Raw genomic sequence first — 17,266 nt, 5'->3', positions numbered from 1 at the left:
TGTTCACCCGGAGAAAACCCCCCAGAAGGTGCGGTGAAATGCTCGAGTCGTGGGGGTTGGTTCAACCCCTTTTTTCTTTTATGTTCAAAAAGGTTTCTGAAATTCTGTAAAATATAACCAGTTCGAGAAAAGTTTTGTAGCGAGAAGGACCTGCCTAACCGCAAATAAAGTTTCTAAAATTTTCGTTTTGTTCAAAATGTCGTACTAACCTGGTCTTATTACGAACAACATCTAGCTCTCCCAATTAACCAGTAAAATAATGCAGACATTATTTTAGTGGTGCCGAAACCCGGGACCAATTAGTGCGCGCAAATTGAACAAAATTAGTCGGGACTTACCCTAAAGGACGCCAGGAACTTTCCTAACGCGACAGTTATAGAAGAGTCGGGACCTTCCCTAAAGTTTACGAAGTCGGAACAATTCACTCGATAAAGTACGTTCGGGACTTACCCTAAAGGACGTTAAGTGTAAAACATACGGGACTTACCCTAAAGGACGTTAAGTGTAAGAACATTCGGGACCTACCCTAAAGGTACGATTACGAAAAACAATGCCAGACTCGGCGGTAACCGGACAGCCGAACGCGGCTGCTGATGCTTTGAATCAGCAGAAAACAACAATGAGACGTTTAACTACGATACTAACTAATCAAATAGAGGACTACCTCGTAAACCAAACTCAGTTTGATATCGAGGATTTGGAAGATTTCCTGGTGGACTTTGACAGTAAGCAAAATGTTTTAGAAAGATTAAATATTGAATTCGCGCAAGTGGGAGCTACCCCAGCTCAGCTAGATGCTGATATGATAAAGTACGACGAATATCGCGTGAAGATATTAAAGGCTAAAAGAAGAGTAGAAAGAGCCATAAATGGACTAAACCAAGGATCAGCAACAAATGTAGGGACGGCCCCCACTGTTGCACTGAACGCGGCGACAGCCACAGTACCAATGGCGCCACCCCAGCAGTTATCTATAAGGGTACCCCAACTGGAGCCTATGACTTTTTCCGGAGAAACTTCCGAATGGACCGACTTTTGGTCAAGATTTAAAATTTGTATTGACGACGCCCCACAAATGCGACCAGCAGAGAAATTAGTATATTTGAAACAATACGTTAAAGGCACAGCCTTAAGCTCCATCAAAAATTTACCCTTACTCGATGCCAATTACGAAAAAGCAAAGACCCTATTAAAGAATCGTTTTGGAAGGGATGACAACATTGTTAGCATTCACATGGCTAATATTTTCGAACTAAGTCCTGTAACAAAGGCCAACGACATCGTTGGATTAAGGAAATTTTATGACTCCTGCGAAGTTGAAGTAGGAGCTCTTAAATCTTTGGGTGAGGATTTTAACTCCTATGGAACGATCCTTTGCCCGGTCATACTGAAAAAACTGCCAATGGAGATAACCTTGGAATTTAGTAGAAAAAGGGAAGATGACAGAAGTTGGAATGTTGAGGAGCTTTTAACCTTTGTGGGAACGGAAGTCTTAACAAGAGAAAGAGCGAGCGTATACTCGAGAAGCACTAGCGAAGGCAGCGATACCGCGAAGAGCGAGCAAACATCGCACGGAAAATTCCGCTTTTCACAATATAGTGCGAGGGGGAAGGGACCCCCGCAGTCGTCAGCCGCGAATTTCAACGTTGCAACCGAGAGATTTACAAATGCACAACAAAGGTGTATTTTCTGTAGAAGATCGAACCACAAGGCTGAGAGCTGTTATTGCGTGGGGGCAACCAAAAAGAGGGAAATCATTCAAACCAAGGGACTCTGTTATATCTGCCTAAAATCATCCCACTACGCGAGGGATTGTAGAGCCAAGCCCGTATGCGAAATTTGCGAAAAGCGTCACTTGACCGTACTATGTTGGAAGGGGGAAAGAAAGGAAGGGGGTGAAGAAAAGACCGAGAACAACGAGGGAGTGCCCCACACCCAAGAAAAAAATGGAGTTTCCATAAACCTAGCCCTAACGACTCCCTCCAATACGGTTTATATACAAACAACTCGCGTTCAAATTAAAGGGACTGAAGGTAGCATGACATTGCGATGTTTACTTGACAACGGAAGTCAAAGAACATTTATCAGAAGGGATCTTTCCCAACAACTAGGCCTTGAAATGGACGGCGAAGAAAACATATTAGTCCACGCATTTATGCAAGAGAATCCCACAATTATATCTTGCAAGAGAGTTAAAGTGACACTGCGAAGCGTTCACGATAATCAGAGTTTAACGGTTAAGGCCTTGGAAATACCAGAGATTAACGGCATCCAATTAGAATCTCCTAATGACGAAATTAGAAGACACATTGAGCAATTAGGACTAGTTTTGGGAGACAGCCCCTCAACGGACGAGCCGAATACCAAGTTGGAACTTGGAGTTCTACTGGGCGCGGACTACTATTGGAATGCCGTTAGTCTGACAGATACTATCCGCCTAGAAGGAGCTTTAGTAGCCCAAAAAAGTATTTTTGGGTGGCTAATTCAAGGGCCCTCGTCCCAGCCAGGTTCACACCTCGCAGTACAATGCGCCGCCATAACGGTAAACAAGGTGACAACCCAAGAAATTGAGACCATTGGAGATGATTTAAGGAAGTTTTGGGACCTAGAGTCAATAGGTATTAATGAGGTCAAAGAAAGCCAACTTGAAGAAACTAGAAAGACGGAAGTTGAGAAAACCTTTGAAGAACGGATAGCCACCGTCGATGGTCGCTACGAAGTAGCTCTCCCTTGGAAGGAAAACAGAGAGATTTTACCTAACAATTACTCCATGTCGGTTAGAAGACTATCTTCATTACTTCGACGGTTAGAATCGGACGAGAAACTATTCAAGGAATATGATGACATCATCAGAGACTACGCTCAGAAGGGCATAATAGAAAAGGTGACGCAAGAGCGGGAAGTTAATGAAGCCTTTTATTTGCCCCATCATCCGGTTATCCGGGAAGACAAGACAACAACGAAAGTCAGAATAGTTTTCGATGGTTCTGCGAAAACCAAAAACGGGTCGTCTTTAAACGACTGCCTAGAGGCGGGGCCGAACATCAACCCCGACCTTTACGACGTTTTAATCAACTTCCGGAAGCATAAAATAGCCGTCACCACTGACATCCAGCAAGCGTTTCTTCAAATTGCAATCAATCCTGACGAAAGAGATTTCGTCAGATTTCTTTGGATTAAGCAGCCTATATCAGTAAAACCGATCGAGATAGAAGAATGGAGATTTACCCGAGTATTGTTTGGGGTGACAAGTAGCCCCTATCTTTTGGCTGCGACGATAAGATATCATGTTAAGAAGTACATGGACATTTATCCCGAGACTTGTCAAAAATTAATCGGAGATATGTTTGTCGACGACCTGACGTCGGGAGCCGAAGACGAATTTTCCGCCATGAAACTGGTCAATCAAGCTAAAGAAGTGATGGCGGAAGCGAACATGACGCTTTGCAAGTTCCAATCAAGCTCACCTTTTGTAAGAAAACAATTACAAGAAATTGGAGAATCCTCCCAAGAAACGGTATTTCCGTCACCTGTTAACAAGGTTTTGGGTTTGGCTTGGAATCTTGAAAGTGACCAGTTTTCGTTTAAAACAGAAGATCTAGAACAGGTAGCGAATTCCCTACCCATGACGAAAAGAAGCGTTCTTAAGATGGCAGCACGGATATTCGATCCACTGGGATTTCTCTCACCGTTTACTATAACAGTAAAAATTCTCCTCCAAAGCTTATGGCTAAGTGGAAAAGATTGGGATGATGCATTACCCGAAGAATTAGAGAAAAGCTGGACAGAATGGATTTCCCAAATTCCAACCTTAGCGGATATCCGCATAGAAAGAGACTACTTTGGATCGACAGAAAATGACAAGCGACAGGGTGTAATACACATATTTTGTGATAAAGCCGCCTACGGAGCAGTAGCGTACTACAGATTCCATACCAATGTCGGAGAAGTACAAACATCATTCATAACAGCTAGAGCAAGGGTTGCTCCCATAAAGAAAATGACTATCCCTAAGTTGGAACTACTGGCGTGTCTTATTGGAGCGAGACTAGGGACAAGATTAGCCAACATTTTCAAAAGTTCGACAAACAAGATGGTATTTTGGACTGATTCCTCTACGGCATACCACTGGATAAAGAGGAGCGCTCGCGATAAAAGAGAATTCGTTGCAAACAGAGTAAGCGAGATTCAAGAGAAAACTGTACCTCATACTTGGAATTACTGTCCGGGGTCTAGCAACCCAGCTGACCACCTTTCGCGAGGATTATCCTCAGAAGAACTGAAGACAAAGGATATATGGTGGAAGGGACCACCATGGCTTCGACTGACAGAGGACAAATTCCCGAAACTCGAACCCAATCTCGTCGCAAACGTCATAGCTGACGAACCAATAGAACCTGAGGACACCCCAAATAACTGTTTACGTAGCGCTCTAATAGATATGAAGCCAGAGGCCATCCTCGCTTTAAACAAGTATAGCAGCCTTGAGAAGGTAATTCGAATCACAGCGTGGATAAAGAGAATCTTTTACAACAAAAGAAATCCGCAAGACAAAGCAACCGGACCATTATCAGCTAGAGAACTAGAAGAAGCAGAATTGTACTGGAATCAAACGGTACAATGGGAGTCCTTCTCCAGCGAATTGAAGGAAATAGCCAAGACAGGTCGTTCAAGAAATTCCAAAATCGCCGAGGTTGATCCTGTACTTGACAAAAACGGACTAATGAGATTAGGAGGCCGATTACAGAGGTCATCATTTAGTTACGCAACCAAGCACCCAATAATACTCCCTTATAAACATCGATATTCGGAACTGCAAATGCAAAGAGCGCATGAGCAAGTTAAACACAGCGGAGCTCCCGCAACCTTGGTACAAGTTAGGGACACTTATTGGATTCTTAAAGGCCGCCAATTAGCGAAGAATTGCGTTAGCAGGTGTATCTTTTGTCGGAAATGGAACGCAAAACCAAGCATTCCCAAAACAGCGCCACTTCCCACGGATAGAATCACAGCGTCTAGACCATTTGAAATAGTCGGTATAGACTTTGCAGGACCTCTTTTCTTAAAAGATGGATCGGGAAAAAAGAAATGTTACGTAACTTTAATTACGTGCGCCACCACGCGGGCGATCCATCTCGAGTTGATTACAACTTTAACAACGCGTTACTTTCTTATGGCTTTCTCCAATTTTATTTCGCGTCGTGGAATTCCCCGTAAAATTTATTCGGATAACGCGAAGACATTCAAACGTGCCGAAAAAGAGCTAAACGCGTTGTGGAGAAGCACCCGATATGACGAAGCAAAAGAGTATTTCGGGAAAATGAGAATTGAGTGGAAATACATTGTGGAGCGCGGCCCATGGTGGGGAGGATTTTGGGAGCGCCTCGTGAGATCCGTCAAGGTATCGATGAGAAAAATCATGGGAAAAGCATTTCTTTCTTATGAGGAGCTATATTCTGTCATAGCTCAAGCCGAAGCAGTCATCAACTCGCGCCCTCTGACCTATACCTATTCTGCTCCAAATGACCCTTCACCATTGACTCCCGCTCATTTCCTAATCGGAGAAAAATTTACTGCGCTTCCTACGGGGAGGAAATCAGAGGAACTACCTCAATTAAATCGAGCGAGCGCTGGACAACGGCTAACGTACCAACAAAATGTTTTGACCAGATATTGGAATAGATGGAAAAAGGAGTACATCCTAGAGCTACAATCCGCCCATAAATTAGCTAGCCGCGAATCTGTCAACCCAATCATGAAGGACGACGTAGTTCTTCTGAATGACGCGGACACCCCTCGACATAAGTGGAAATTAGCGCGAGTGCAAGAAGTTTACAAGGGTAGAGACGGACAAATTAGATCTTGTGACATTAAACTTACAAATGGAAACATTGTAAAGAGACCCGTCAACCTTTTGGCCCCTTTGGAATTGAAATAATTTTTTTTGGTTTTGTTTGCTTTATTTCTAAATTTGATATAGATGCCCCGATAGTGTTGATGCACAATAACATTATATTGTACATGGTGGGGAGGATGTTGGAACTTGATATCAAATTTAGAATTAATTCACTTTTATTTTGTTACTTGGATAATTTACTTCTTTTTTTGGCCACCCAAAATAATCCCTTCTCGACTCGAGAATTTCCATTGATAAGAGCTCTGTGTTCACCCGGAGAAAACCCCCCAGAAGGTGCGGTGAAATGCTCGAGTCGTGGGGGTTGGTTCAACCCCTTTTTTCTTTTATGTTCAAAAAGGTTTCTGAAATTCTGTAAAATATAACCAGTTCGAGAAAAGTTTTGTAGCGAGAAGGACCTGCCTAACCGCAAATAAAGTTTCTAAAATTTTCGTTTTGTTCAAAATGTCGTACTAACCTGGTCTTATTACGAACAACATCTAGCTCTCCCAATTAACCAGTAAAATAATGCAGGCGTTATTTTAAAGGCTGCTAGACAATGTAAAATTTCTTTTTAATCTTAAAATGAACATTTTAAATTTGTTGGACAAAAACCATCTTTCATCCTCTTTTGTAATGAATTTGCTGAAACTGTTAACGTAAGAATCCATTAAATTTCTCCTTTCTGAATTCAATTGTATTAACGGAAACGGTGCGCATTGTCAAGGACAGAACTCTTGGTTCACTAACCGCCGTTTTCAGAATTAATTTTATATTAAATGACGTTACTAAAATAAAAAATAAAGAGACTCCTCTTGTTTTGGGTGCTTCTCGCCAGGCTGGAAAATTGCCAAATGGGCAATCAAGAGCGAATAAATACTTGTGACTTGTCTCTCCTATCTTTTGATTGCAATTAATTCCAAGTATATATGTTAAACATTTTGAGTGAAAAATTAAACGACCGTTTTACTTCCTTTTTATTCATTTTCATCACATTTATATCCATAACGTATATTCGCCGGTAAACATACTTTATCAACGCTATTTTTACCGCTCCTATAGGAACGTTATGCTATTGAGAGATACTGTCAGGGACGTTTCTGTGTCTGGCTTTCTGTGCTTGGTAACAATAGAGCGCGTTCGCCATTTCTGAACCGCGTTCGCTTTTTCCCGTAATCGGGGGAAATTATATTTCACTATGTTAACTAGTATACTTGAGTACGAATTCACCCTTTAAGTAGCTGATCCTTCATCTGCCTAGTCTCCCGTCCATTCCACATAAATCATAAACCGAATCTATGGCATTGGCTTCTAACTCTACCACCTTCCGTATGTATATAAAAAATATTTCAGATTACCTTCTACTTCATTAACATCGTTAGGGGTACGACATGTAACGAGTAATGTATAGCCTCCAAATGGCGGGGCATCCACCAAATGTTCACGCTATTGATTTGGGTTTATTTAAAATTATCGTTCAGTAATAGACACCCATTATCCGTAAAATAGGAAACATTTGAAGCTGTACGAACACCATGTGAAGTTTCATCTTACTTTGTTAGTTTAATCTCAAATTTGTCCATGTTCTTACCCAAAAAAATTGTAATTTTGGGTTAATTTCACGTTAACTAAGTTTAAACAAACGTTACATCGTTGTTCGTTAGAGTTAATTTAGTTGAAAAAATGAGCCTATTTGCAATACATAGTGGAGTTTTGGATATTTGCCGAACATTCACTATTTCACCACAAACTTTTGAATTTCGCGCTTTTTGAAAGGCTCGGCATATTTTTTCATTTTACCCCATATTATTTTCCTGAAAAATGCCGAATAGTCACTATTTTACCCCAAAACTTTCAAATTTCACTACTGTTAGTGTATTTTAATGATTATTTTGATTAATTTAAACGTAAAATAGTAAAATGAGGTTGGACGAACAAATTGTGTATAAATTAGCTAAGTGTGAAATAGGAAATAAGAGGGCTTGACCAACGGCTCGTTTTTTCAATCTTAATTAAGTAGTTTAATTAATATTATTATAATTTTTATCCAAAAGTGTATATTTTTGGTCTAATTTCTCGTTAATTATTCTTAAGTAAGTTGAAATTAACTTTGGATTGTACTTCGGCAGAGTAGAAAATGAGTTTAATAAACAATTCACTTTAATTGCGATGTTTAATGGAATGATTCTTGCCGAATATTCCCTATTTTACCCCAAACCTTTGAATTTCGAGCCTTTTCATGTACTTCGATGAAAATGTAAATTAATTTAGCCTTTAACACGAAACATGGGGTTTGACAAACGGCTCGTGTAGTTTTAATCTTAATTAAGTAGTTTAGATATGAGTAATTCGACTTTTTATCTTAAAAAAAGATATTTTTGGTATAATTTCATGTTAATTATATTTAATTCATTTGACATATACCTTGAAGCGTATAAAACGAGTTGAAATAAATAATTTTCTTTAAATGCAATGTTTAGTATAGTTTCTTTTATTTTTATGTATATTTTCTGTTTTACCCAATATGTTCGAATTTCGCGCCTTTTCATGTTCTAATAGATTCGTGCAGTTTCGTGTTAATTGATATCTTGATACTCACGTAAAAAATGCGTTTTAATTTAATTTCAGTTTTTTTGTAACTAGGAATTTAAGTTGTAAGGCGGGAGGGTAGTTTAGTTTGGTTTATTTAGTTTCTGAAACGGATTTAAATAACCTGCTTTAATTGCGACGTTTATTGGAGTTTTCGCATTTTTAAATTTTACCCCACAAAATGTTCTGCCGAAACTCACTATGTTACCCCTAAAAGCGGAAGCCAAAGTCATTAAAATGTTTTAGCAGACGACGCATAGGAGGATTTCTACTATTTTAGAATTTGGGGTAATTTAGTAAAAATTGATCAAAAGGAAAGTGAAGGTCAAATAGTGTTTCCCGGAAAAGTGTTCATAGTTTCATATCATCCCTGAGGACCCTGACTGGTAAGTGACAATGTACATTAGTGACACTAAGTGTTTGTTTATGTACATATTTTTATTATTATTAAAAGGTTTCGTATGTTATCTTAACAGGAAGACTGTACAAAGAGTGATGGATTTTGTTAAAGATTGTCGTGTTATGGTTGAACGTTTAAGTTGGTAAGTGATGATTATTATGCAACTTGGACGTCAACAAGGCATGTAACGGATCTAAACCGTAACCTATAGAATAAATTCCAAAAAGTTTAACAGGGTTCATACGAACATGGAAAACCTGGAAATATCAGGGAAATATCAGAGAAAATGAAAATTTCTTCGAAAAATCAGGGAAAATTAATTTTTTTTCTAAAAAAATCAGGGAAATTAAATAAAGTGAAACAAATACACTTCAGTGGGACTATGGTTCGAAAATTACCGTAATTTTGGAAAATGGTAAATTACGCCGTAATTTACCGCGTAAATTACCGTTCATGGTAATTTACGAAAATTAAAAAATTAAATTATATTGATCGTTTTTAAGCTAAATAATGAAATTATCACTTGAACACAGCTATTCTTTTTATAGCATAGTGTTTTACAATATTTAAACACCGAGTTTTGATGTTTGCAGCTCAAAATACTTTTGAACAGCAACATCCACTTTCTTCTTCTTACCAATTTTGCGAATTTTTGCTATTTCACGTTTTTAAAACCAAATTCTAGAGAAGGGCCGATAACAGTTTAGTCAAATTTCGGTGCCGATATATCGGTTTAGTCAAATTTCGGTGCCGATATTGGTATCGGTATGGGCCCATCTCTAGAAAATTCTAACAACTACAGCTTTCCAGCTAAAGCAAACGAACTCGACAACAAGAATAGACGAGAAAATCAAATTTCATTTCCTTAATCAAATTTTTCCCACGCTTGCCGTTCAACCTTTTATGACTTACTCATATATCATGGGAAGAAATAAGTGTGCATGCACGGGTAGAGCAAAATATGGAGCTTTAGGACCATTTTCCAAGTGTTAGAAATGAAAATTCGGTGGTAAATTACCATCGTGGTAATTTACCAGCGTAAATTACCACCGTAATTACCAGGGTAATTACCGTTTTCGTAATTTACCCGAGAAAATCGTAAATTACAGTTACCCTGGTAAATTACCGTGTAAATTACCATGGTAATTTACCGATTTAGAACCCTAAGTGGGACCCATAATCTAATTTGGTGCACGAAAAAAATCGTCTTATGACGGTTTTAACGCAAAAATAGCGAGATCACAGTTGATCAAACCCCAAAATCGTGGAGCTCGCTTCGCTCGCTCACAAATGTTTAACTTATTATTTAAAATTAATCCAGTTCAAATGAATGTTTTGTTTTTGATTTAAAACGTCATCAATTGCTTTGAATTCTGTAATTGAATTTCGCCGTAGACCTTTTATGAGGTGACCTTTCCTTTGACTGGGCTAAATTACGACACTGACCTTCAAAATATCTTTTAAATCGGTCATCTCTGAAAACATTTCATTTCAAGTGGCCCTTTCGGCTTAATTTGCCCCTATTTAGTCACTTTTTGCTTACTATTTCGAAATTAATTAGTCACTTATTCAACTAAAATTGAGCGTATGAGTGAGTATCAGCCCTGGTGTATGGAATTCTGTATTTTGGTACTGTCTATTATAACCTAACAAAGAATGGTAAACATATAATATTTATTTCGTAACTAAAGCTACTGGCAACCACAGAGGCATGAGCCTATATAATGTGGTTGTAGATATAGTCTGGTATAACACTTCTCCAATGCAAAAAATGCACCTGGAAATTTATAAGAAGTACTCTGGAAAACCTGGAAATATCAGGGAAATTGGGTTTGGAAATTTCGTATGAACCCTGTTTAAACCCTGAATACTGCTACCTTTCCAAATTATTGCTGATTAGCATGTTTATTGAAAAGAGGCGCACATTTAGCCACTGGTGTAATTCATTGTAAGATTTCCTAGCTATTATGCGATTTAGTTAAGCATGTGAGATCTACCCATTTGCCCATAGATGTAGGATGTACCCTCTTTGCTGAATGTTGAACAGTAAAACCTTACGAAATCGTGACCACTCAAAATCTGAATTAGGGAATTTTGTCTGAATTATGCCTCATGAGTAGTCAATATGCATCTATCCATAGTATTTTCTCCATCATCGGACATCGGTATAGCTTTTAGGAATGAAGCATTTTGCCGTATTCATAAAATGTGGTTGAGGAATAGAACTATATCAATTGTGACGTCAGTGCCTTGGTAAAGGGTCACATGATTGTGACGATTGACTTTGGCAGTGGGCGGCCATGTTTGGTACTTCTTAGATTTTATGGGCTTGGGTGACGTCACACTAAGGTTTCTGAGATAACTCTTGAACAAAATTGCAGCGTTAATTATCACAATCTTTAGAACTAATTAAGCTTTGCCATATTTTCTTAGCTTTTTTAACATTTCTTGTTATTTGTTCTTTTTTGATATACCCTCAGTTTGAAAAATTATTTCATTTTAGGGAAGATTTACAATTTCACAAGCACTCTTTTCAAAATTCCGAAATGAGCTTAGTAAATCTTCAAAGAGTGGCGATTAAAGAGGTATTTGCGAAATTATTGCAATATTCCCTTTTTTAGACAAACTGAAAGTTATTGAAACTTTCTTTTTAGGAAATGAAAGATGAGGAAGATTGTAACTACGATCACTTAAGCAAAGATGATCTTATCCATGTAGTGAAAGCAAGGGATGATCGAGTCAGGACACTGGAAGCTGAGGTATTTTTCAAAGCATAGGGGGAGCACAAAAATATGAGACCCTTTTGGGATCATAGCCAATTTTATATTCACAGTATAAGTTGTCGAATCTGTTGTCTCTTAATTAAAGGCTTTAATCTAAGGGGATTGGTAACATGTCCGTCATTATTAAAGAGGACCATTGTTACTGATCCCTCTTCTTGTGTGTCATAGGTTTCCCCTTTTTCTTGCTTGCCCCTTTAAAATACGTTTAGCCAAAGAAAGTCCCAAGATTGTTTTGTAATGTAATCTCATTTTTTTAGTGAAATGTCTTAAATTCAAACTTGGAAAAAGAGAGAGTGAAAACAACGTTAACGATAAATAAGCAAATAGACGAAATTAAAAGACTCAATAGGGTCATTAAAGAGTTGGAATGGCGAGTCAAAGATCTGATGGTATGCAAGATCCTTCACTTTCATAGTCGATGGAAAAATGAATTATTTTAAGAATGAGCGTCATTGTTAATTGTTTAAAAAATAGGAGAAAAGTGGAATACTTCATTTAGCCAATTATGAATACGTGAAAACTGAACCCGTTGAAAAAGATTTCGGAAATAATGGCCAGGAGTTAACCCTTCCTGTTTTGATGCACAGTGTCCAAGGCATTCTGGATAAAGAAGATATTATTCAAGAATCACTTGTTTTTGAACCTCAATATGTTGCGAAGGTTTACAATACAAACACAGAAACTGAAATTACCTCAAAAAATTCTGAAAATATGGGGTTTATAACGCGAAATACGAATCCGTGTGTCCCTAAACCGAAATACAGTGACACTGCGCCTTCACCAAAAATTAAGGTCGAAAACCAATTCGAAATGACTCCTGACACGAAAACGGAGAGCGATTCGCCACGAGAAACTCTTGAGAACAATATTAACATAAACGACTCTCTTCTTCAATCACAAAGTGTCTCGACAGAAGGAGAAACTGAGGATATTACAACTCGATCGAAGGAATTTCGTGTTCCTGAATTGAGTGTTGAAACCGAAAAACATTTGGATCTTTCTCTTGACACAAATGTCGAAAGCGATTCGCTAGAAGAAGCCCGTGAAAACGAACTTGATGAAAACCAATTCGAAATCGCCGTGACAGGTGCAAAAAAAAGTGATAGACAAAAACAAAGTGTGGAACTGTTTGTCGATCCGAGCTCATTGACTGTGCCAGTGCGTGTTCCTAAACTAGAACGTAACCCAATTGAACTACCAGAATTGACCTCCGTTCCTATGGAAAGCGATTTACCTGAAGTTCCAATTGTAGTACAACATAGTAGTTCGGTGTCCAACTCGGAGATATTTGAAGATGTCGCTCCAAAGAATCCAGATGGTAAAACCTCATCGCCTCGTTCGGAAATTGCAGGTAAGTCATTTCATTCTTTAATAGTCTTGAGTACCTAGATTGAGAAGTCATATTTCTAAGCAACTATTTCCGACTCCTCGGTGTAAAGTCTAATAGCGTATTCCATTTGAATGCTCTGAGATCGCTCTCGATTTGCTTAGTAAAATTCGAATGTATTTTTTTTTTTTTTTATCATCTTTCAAAAATCGCGAATGTGGGAGACACGAACTCCCTGCCGGAAAATCAGTGTTCAGTTTTAGGATCTAATTCCGCTTTCAACTTAGATCAAAACTAATCTTGGGTTATATTAATTCAAAATCTATAACGTCACATTAAAACGCGAAGCAGGAAAATATCTTCAACTGTTATTAGTGTTTCTTTGCAAGCACACTGAAAATTAATTAAGCCATTAACAAATGGGGGGAAAAAAACCCTTGTTCGTGATCAATGTGCTCTAGACTTTGAAAAAGCATCTGTAAATAGAATGGATTTGAAGGCTACAGATATCCTATATGGAACATATTTAAATGTGTTGGACAAAGGCAAAGCGTTCACACTTTTATGTTATTTTTAAAATTCTACATAACATTTATTGAATTGAATAATGAAACTTTCCCAAGGGTCTTCACTCTTTTCTTATTTCGGCAACAGAGAGTGGCTACGAGGACGAATTAAAGGGGTAACTTGTCACCATGCAGCGTCACCTAGCATTTGATTCCCTAAAAATCCGTTAAATATTTTGAGAGCGAAGAAAAGTTTGAAATACGACCCTTCGGCAATATACGTCGTTTTTCATATTTTTATATATTTTCTGTGGGAAGTCAAGAAGGAGCGTACAATGGGGTTCTAAAGTTCAAATATTAAACTGATTATAAAAGGGGTGTACAACGTCATATTTCAAAGGTTATCGAAGAAATATGCTTCAAATATGATCAGTGCTAGTATAGATTCAGGCGCAAGTGTCATTTAATCGCACATAAACACATTCATAGCGCTGAAAAACTCTTCAAATATGATCAGTGTGACTGTGGGTGTTTTTAACTTTTTACCTCGGTAAACATACTTAATCAACGCTACTTTTTTCCTCTCCAATTGACATATGTCATTGAGAGTCACTGTCTGGGACGTTTCTGCAAGGAAGATGGAGATAGGGAAGTTTCGTGTAACGCTATAACTCCGGTCGCCCAAAAATCCCGTTTTCGGCGTGGATGTGCATGCGCGCACGCGCCGCACTTTTCTCGCGCATCCTGCTGAGGATAGGCGCCTCTACCGATTTCCTGCGCAGTTCAAACCAACGCCGAATATAAGTCATGTGACCTGCTACATTTCGTGATGAGAGATTCCTATACTGACCAAACTTCCCTATCTCCATGTTCCTTGGTTTCTGTGTCGTCTTTTTTGCAATAGAGCGCGTTCGCAGGTTGCGTATGGAAGTAAAAGTGTTCACGTTTTCCGACTTACAACAAATGTTCGGATCTGTTCTTATCCTGCTCTTTAATGATTCAAAAGTGGGGTGGCGTAGCGGTTAGCGCTTTCGCCTCGCAGCAAGAGGATCCCGGGTTCGATCCCGGACTGTGGCACCGGGTGAAAATCTGGGAAGAAATCCTTCTGCGTAGAGTTTGCAAGTTCTCTCCCCGCTTGTTAAAAGGAGTTTTCCTCCGCGGTCTAACCCGGTTTCTCCTTTCCATCAAAACTTGCAGAGGTTAACGGTAATAGTTAGTATAGGGCGCTGTAAGTTAGCTGTGGCATAGGGGCTAGCCACCACCCCTCTATGCATTGTAAAGGGACCCACCTGTAAATAAGTCGCGAGTTGACTTAGTGTGGATATCCCTTCCTAGACCAAGCTTAGATTATTATTATTATTATTATTTATAACTATTATGAACCTCGTATTTTTGTTATTAAATCAGTCCTACTTACTTCAACATAAGTTTCATCTTGGAATAAGTTCTGATGAACCTGTCTTAACACTATAGAATGAAAATTAATTTGAGAGCAAAGAAAAGTTGAAAGTACAACCTTTCTGTTTTCGAGCCAAGGTTTCTCCTCCATTTAAGTTGATCTTCATCCCCTTTTTGTTGATATGCTCGTTTACTCATCTGCTAAGGCCTTTAATCAACACTGTTCCTACACAAGGTTAGTGGAAAAGGCAAAAATTACTATAATGGTTTCAACACACCTTATTTATTCTGTAACGCACTACCATGAAGTTCGCTTGAACGTTATTGTATTTTTGATATTAAATTGTAAATGATGTTTGTGATTTTATATTTTCTGTAGGGAAATTGAAGAAGAAACATACAACCGGGTTCAAATATTCAACTGAATATAAAAAGGGCCTACAACGTCGCTTTAGAAAGTGTAAAGAAGGAAAAAGCTTCAAATGTGATCAGTGTGACTATTCATGCAAGTATAAGTACGATTTCATCAAACATCAACGAATTCACAGTGGTGAAAAACCCTTTAAATGTGATCGGTGTGACTATGCCAGCACTATCAAGAGTAATTTGAACATACATCAACGCATTCACAGTGGTGAAAGACCCTTCAAATGTGATCGGTGTGATTATGTCTTCACGCAGAAGATTAATTTGATCACACATCAACTCATTCACAGTGGTGACAAACCCTTCAAATGTGATCAGTGTGACTATGAAAGTACGACGAAGAATGGTTTGATCAGACATCAACGCATTCACAGTGGTGACAAACCCTTCAAATGTGATCAGTGTGACTATGCAGGTGCGCGGAAGGATGATTTGACCAGACATCAATGCATTCACAGTGGTGAAAAACCCTTTAAATGTGATCATTCTGACTATGCTTGTAATCGTAAGGATAATTTGATCACACACAAACGCATTCACAATGGTGAAAAACCCTTCAAGTGTGATCGGTGTGACTATGGATGCACACAGATAAATTATTTGATCAGATATAAACTCATTCATAGCGGTTAAAAACCCTTAAAATGTGATAAGTGTGACTATAAATGTACGCAGAAGACTCATTTGATAGCACATAAATGTAGAAAACACATGTGTGAATAGATGATTGACATTTTAAATGTGTTGAACCAGTTGGACAAAAACCATGTTTCATCCTCTTCTGTAATGAATGGGCCGAAACTGTTCATGTAACAGTCCATTAAATTTCTCCATTCTTAATGGTATTGCGCCTCCACAATTCTACATATTTAATTGCTCTTTGTAAACTTTATGTGATGAGTAGTCCTTTCTACCGCAAAAGTTGTTTTGCTTCGTTCAGGTTATATTTAGTTCAAAATCAAACTTAGTATGGATGAAATTTATAACGTCACATAAAAACGCTGACCAGAAAAAGTCTTTAACTGTGATTAGTGTTTCTTTGCAAGCACACGGGAAATTAATTTGGTCAAACAATTAACAAGCCATTTACAAATGGAGAAAAACCCTTGTTCGTGATCAATGTGCCTTAGGAAGAACGCTCTTGGGTAAATATAATGGATTTGAAGACTACACAGCCAAAAAAAATTCATTAATATCATATATGGAACATATGTGTTGGACAAAACGTTCACACTTTTTTAATAATGAATATAATAAAATGCCATCTTTTCGCGTCATCGCTGGTACTACTTATTTCAGCCAAAATTACTTTAACAACAGAGAGGGGTGTTAGAACGAAATAAATTGGTAACTTGTCATTACGCAGCGTCACCTAGCATTTGATTCACTGAAAATCCGTTGAATATGGTTAGAGCAAAGGAAAGTTTAAAATACGTCCGTTTGATTTTCGAGCCAAAGTTTCTTCTCCATTTAAGTTAATGTTCATCCTCTTCTAATATGCTCGTTTGTTCATCAGCTAACGCCTTTGATCAACAACGCTTCTTTTCATAAACACTGTGTTTTCGTTCGCCTCAGCATTACATTTTAATGAAGTTCCCTTGAATGTGACTGTATTAGTGTATTTTCGATACCAAATAAATGATATATGATATATGTCGTTTTAATGTTTTATATAATTATAATCGTTAGGGATAAGATTACAGGAACTATGTAACCTCCAAATGGCTAGACTTACGACAAATGTTGGCGCATCTATTCTTATGCTGCTCTTTAATGATTCATAACAATTATGAACCTCCTATTTTCGTAATTAAATCAGTCCTTCATACTTTAGAATTAGTTTCATCGCGCAGAAAGTTCTAATGAACCTATCTTAAAACGATTTAACGAAAATTTATTTGCGAGCAAAGAAAAGTTAAAAGTACAACCTTTGGGATTTGCATT

At 38.2% G+C, this 17,266-nt stretch overlaps 3 protein-coding genes and 1 long non-coding RNA gene across 4 annotated transcripts in view; 3 read left to right on the top strand and 1 right to left on the bottom strand.

The window, feature by feature from the left end:
* LOC149679303 (uncharacterized) overlaps positions 1 to 17,266 on the top strand; it is a 36,581-nt gene that overhangs the window by 17,951 nt on the left and 1,364 nt on the right. The window lies entirely within an intron of this gene.
* Positions 8,809 to 12,055, top strand: LOC149679306 (uncharacterized). The gene is made up of 5 exons (XR_016365727.1): positions 8,809 to 8,868; positions 8,937 to 9,024; positions 11,386 to 11,467; positions 11,537 to 11,641; positions 11,923 to 12,055. It is a non-coding gene; the product is annotated as an uncharacterized LOC149679306 (long non-coding RNA).
* LOC149679304 (uncharacterized) lies at positions 11,927 to 16,975 on the top strand. Its single transcript, XM_089834993.1, has 3 exons — positions 11,927 to 12,054; positions 12,140 to 13,016; positions 15,276 to 16,975. The coding sequence occupies exons 1-3, from the start codon at positions 12,052 to 12,054 to the stop codon at positions 15,953 to 15,955; spliced, it is 1,560 nt and encodes a 519-aa protein (XP_089691119.1). The 5' UTR covers positions 11,927 to 12,051; the 3' UTR covers positions 15,956 to 16,975.
* On the bottom strand, positions 13,817 to 15,108 carry LOC149679305 (uncharacterized). The gene is made up of 3 exons (XM_089835019.1): positions 15,015 to 15,108; positions 14,916 to 14,954; positions 13,817 to 14,487 (listed from the first exon to the last, which is right to left on the bottom strand). Exons 1-3 carry the CDS (start codon positions 15,045 to 15,047, stop codon positions 14,164 to 14,166), a joined length of 396 nt encoding a protein of 131 aa, XP_089691145.1. The 5' UTR covers positions 15,048 to 15,108; the 3' UTR covers positions 13,817 to 14,163.

The sequence above is a fragment of the Phalangium opilio genome, unplaced genomic scaffold (assembly GCF_054372755.1).
Source record: "Phalangium opilio isolate 3A_F unplaced genomic scaffold, DU_Popi_V2 ptg000041l_1, whole genome shotgun sequence".
Taxonomy (NCBI): Eukaryota; Metazoa; Arthropoda; class Arachnida; order Opiliones; family Phalangiidae; genus Phalangium; species Phalangium opilio.
Note: the sequence above shows the minus strand (reverse complement) of the source record. Positions and strands in the feature narration are given on the sequence as shown.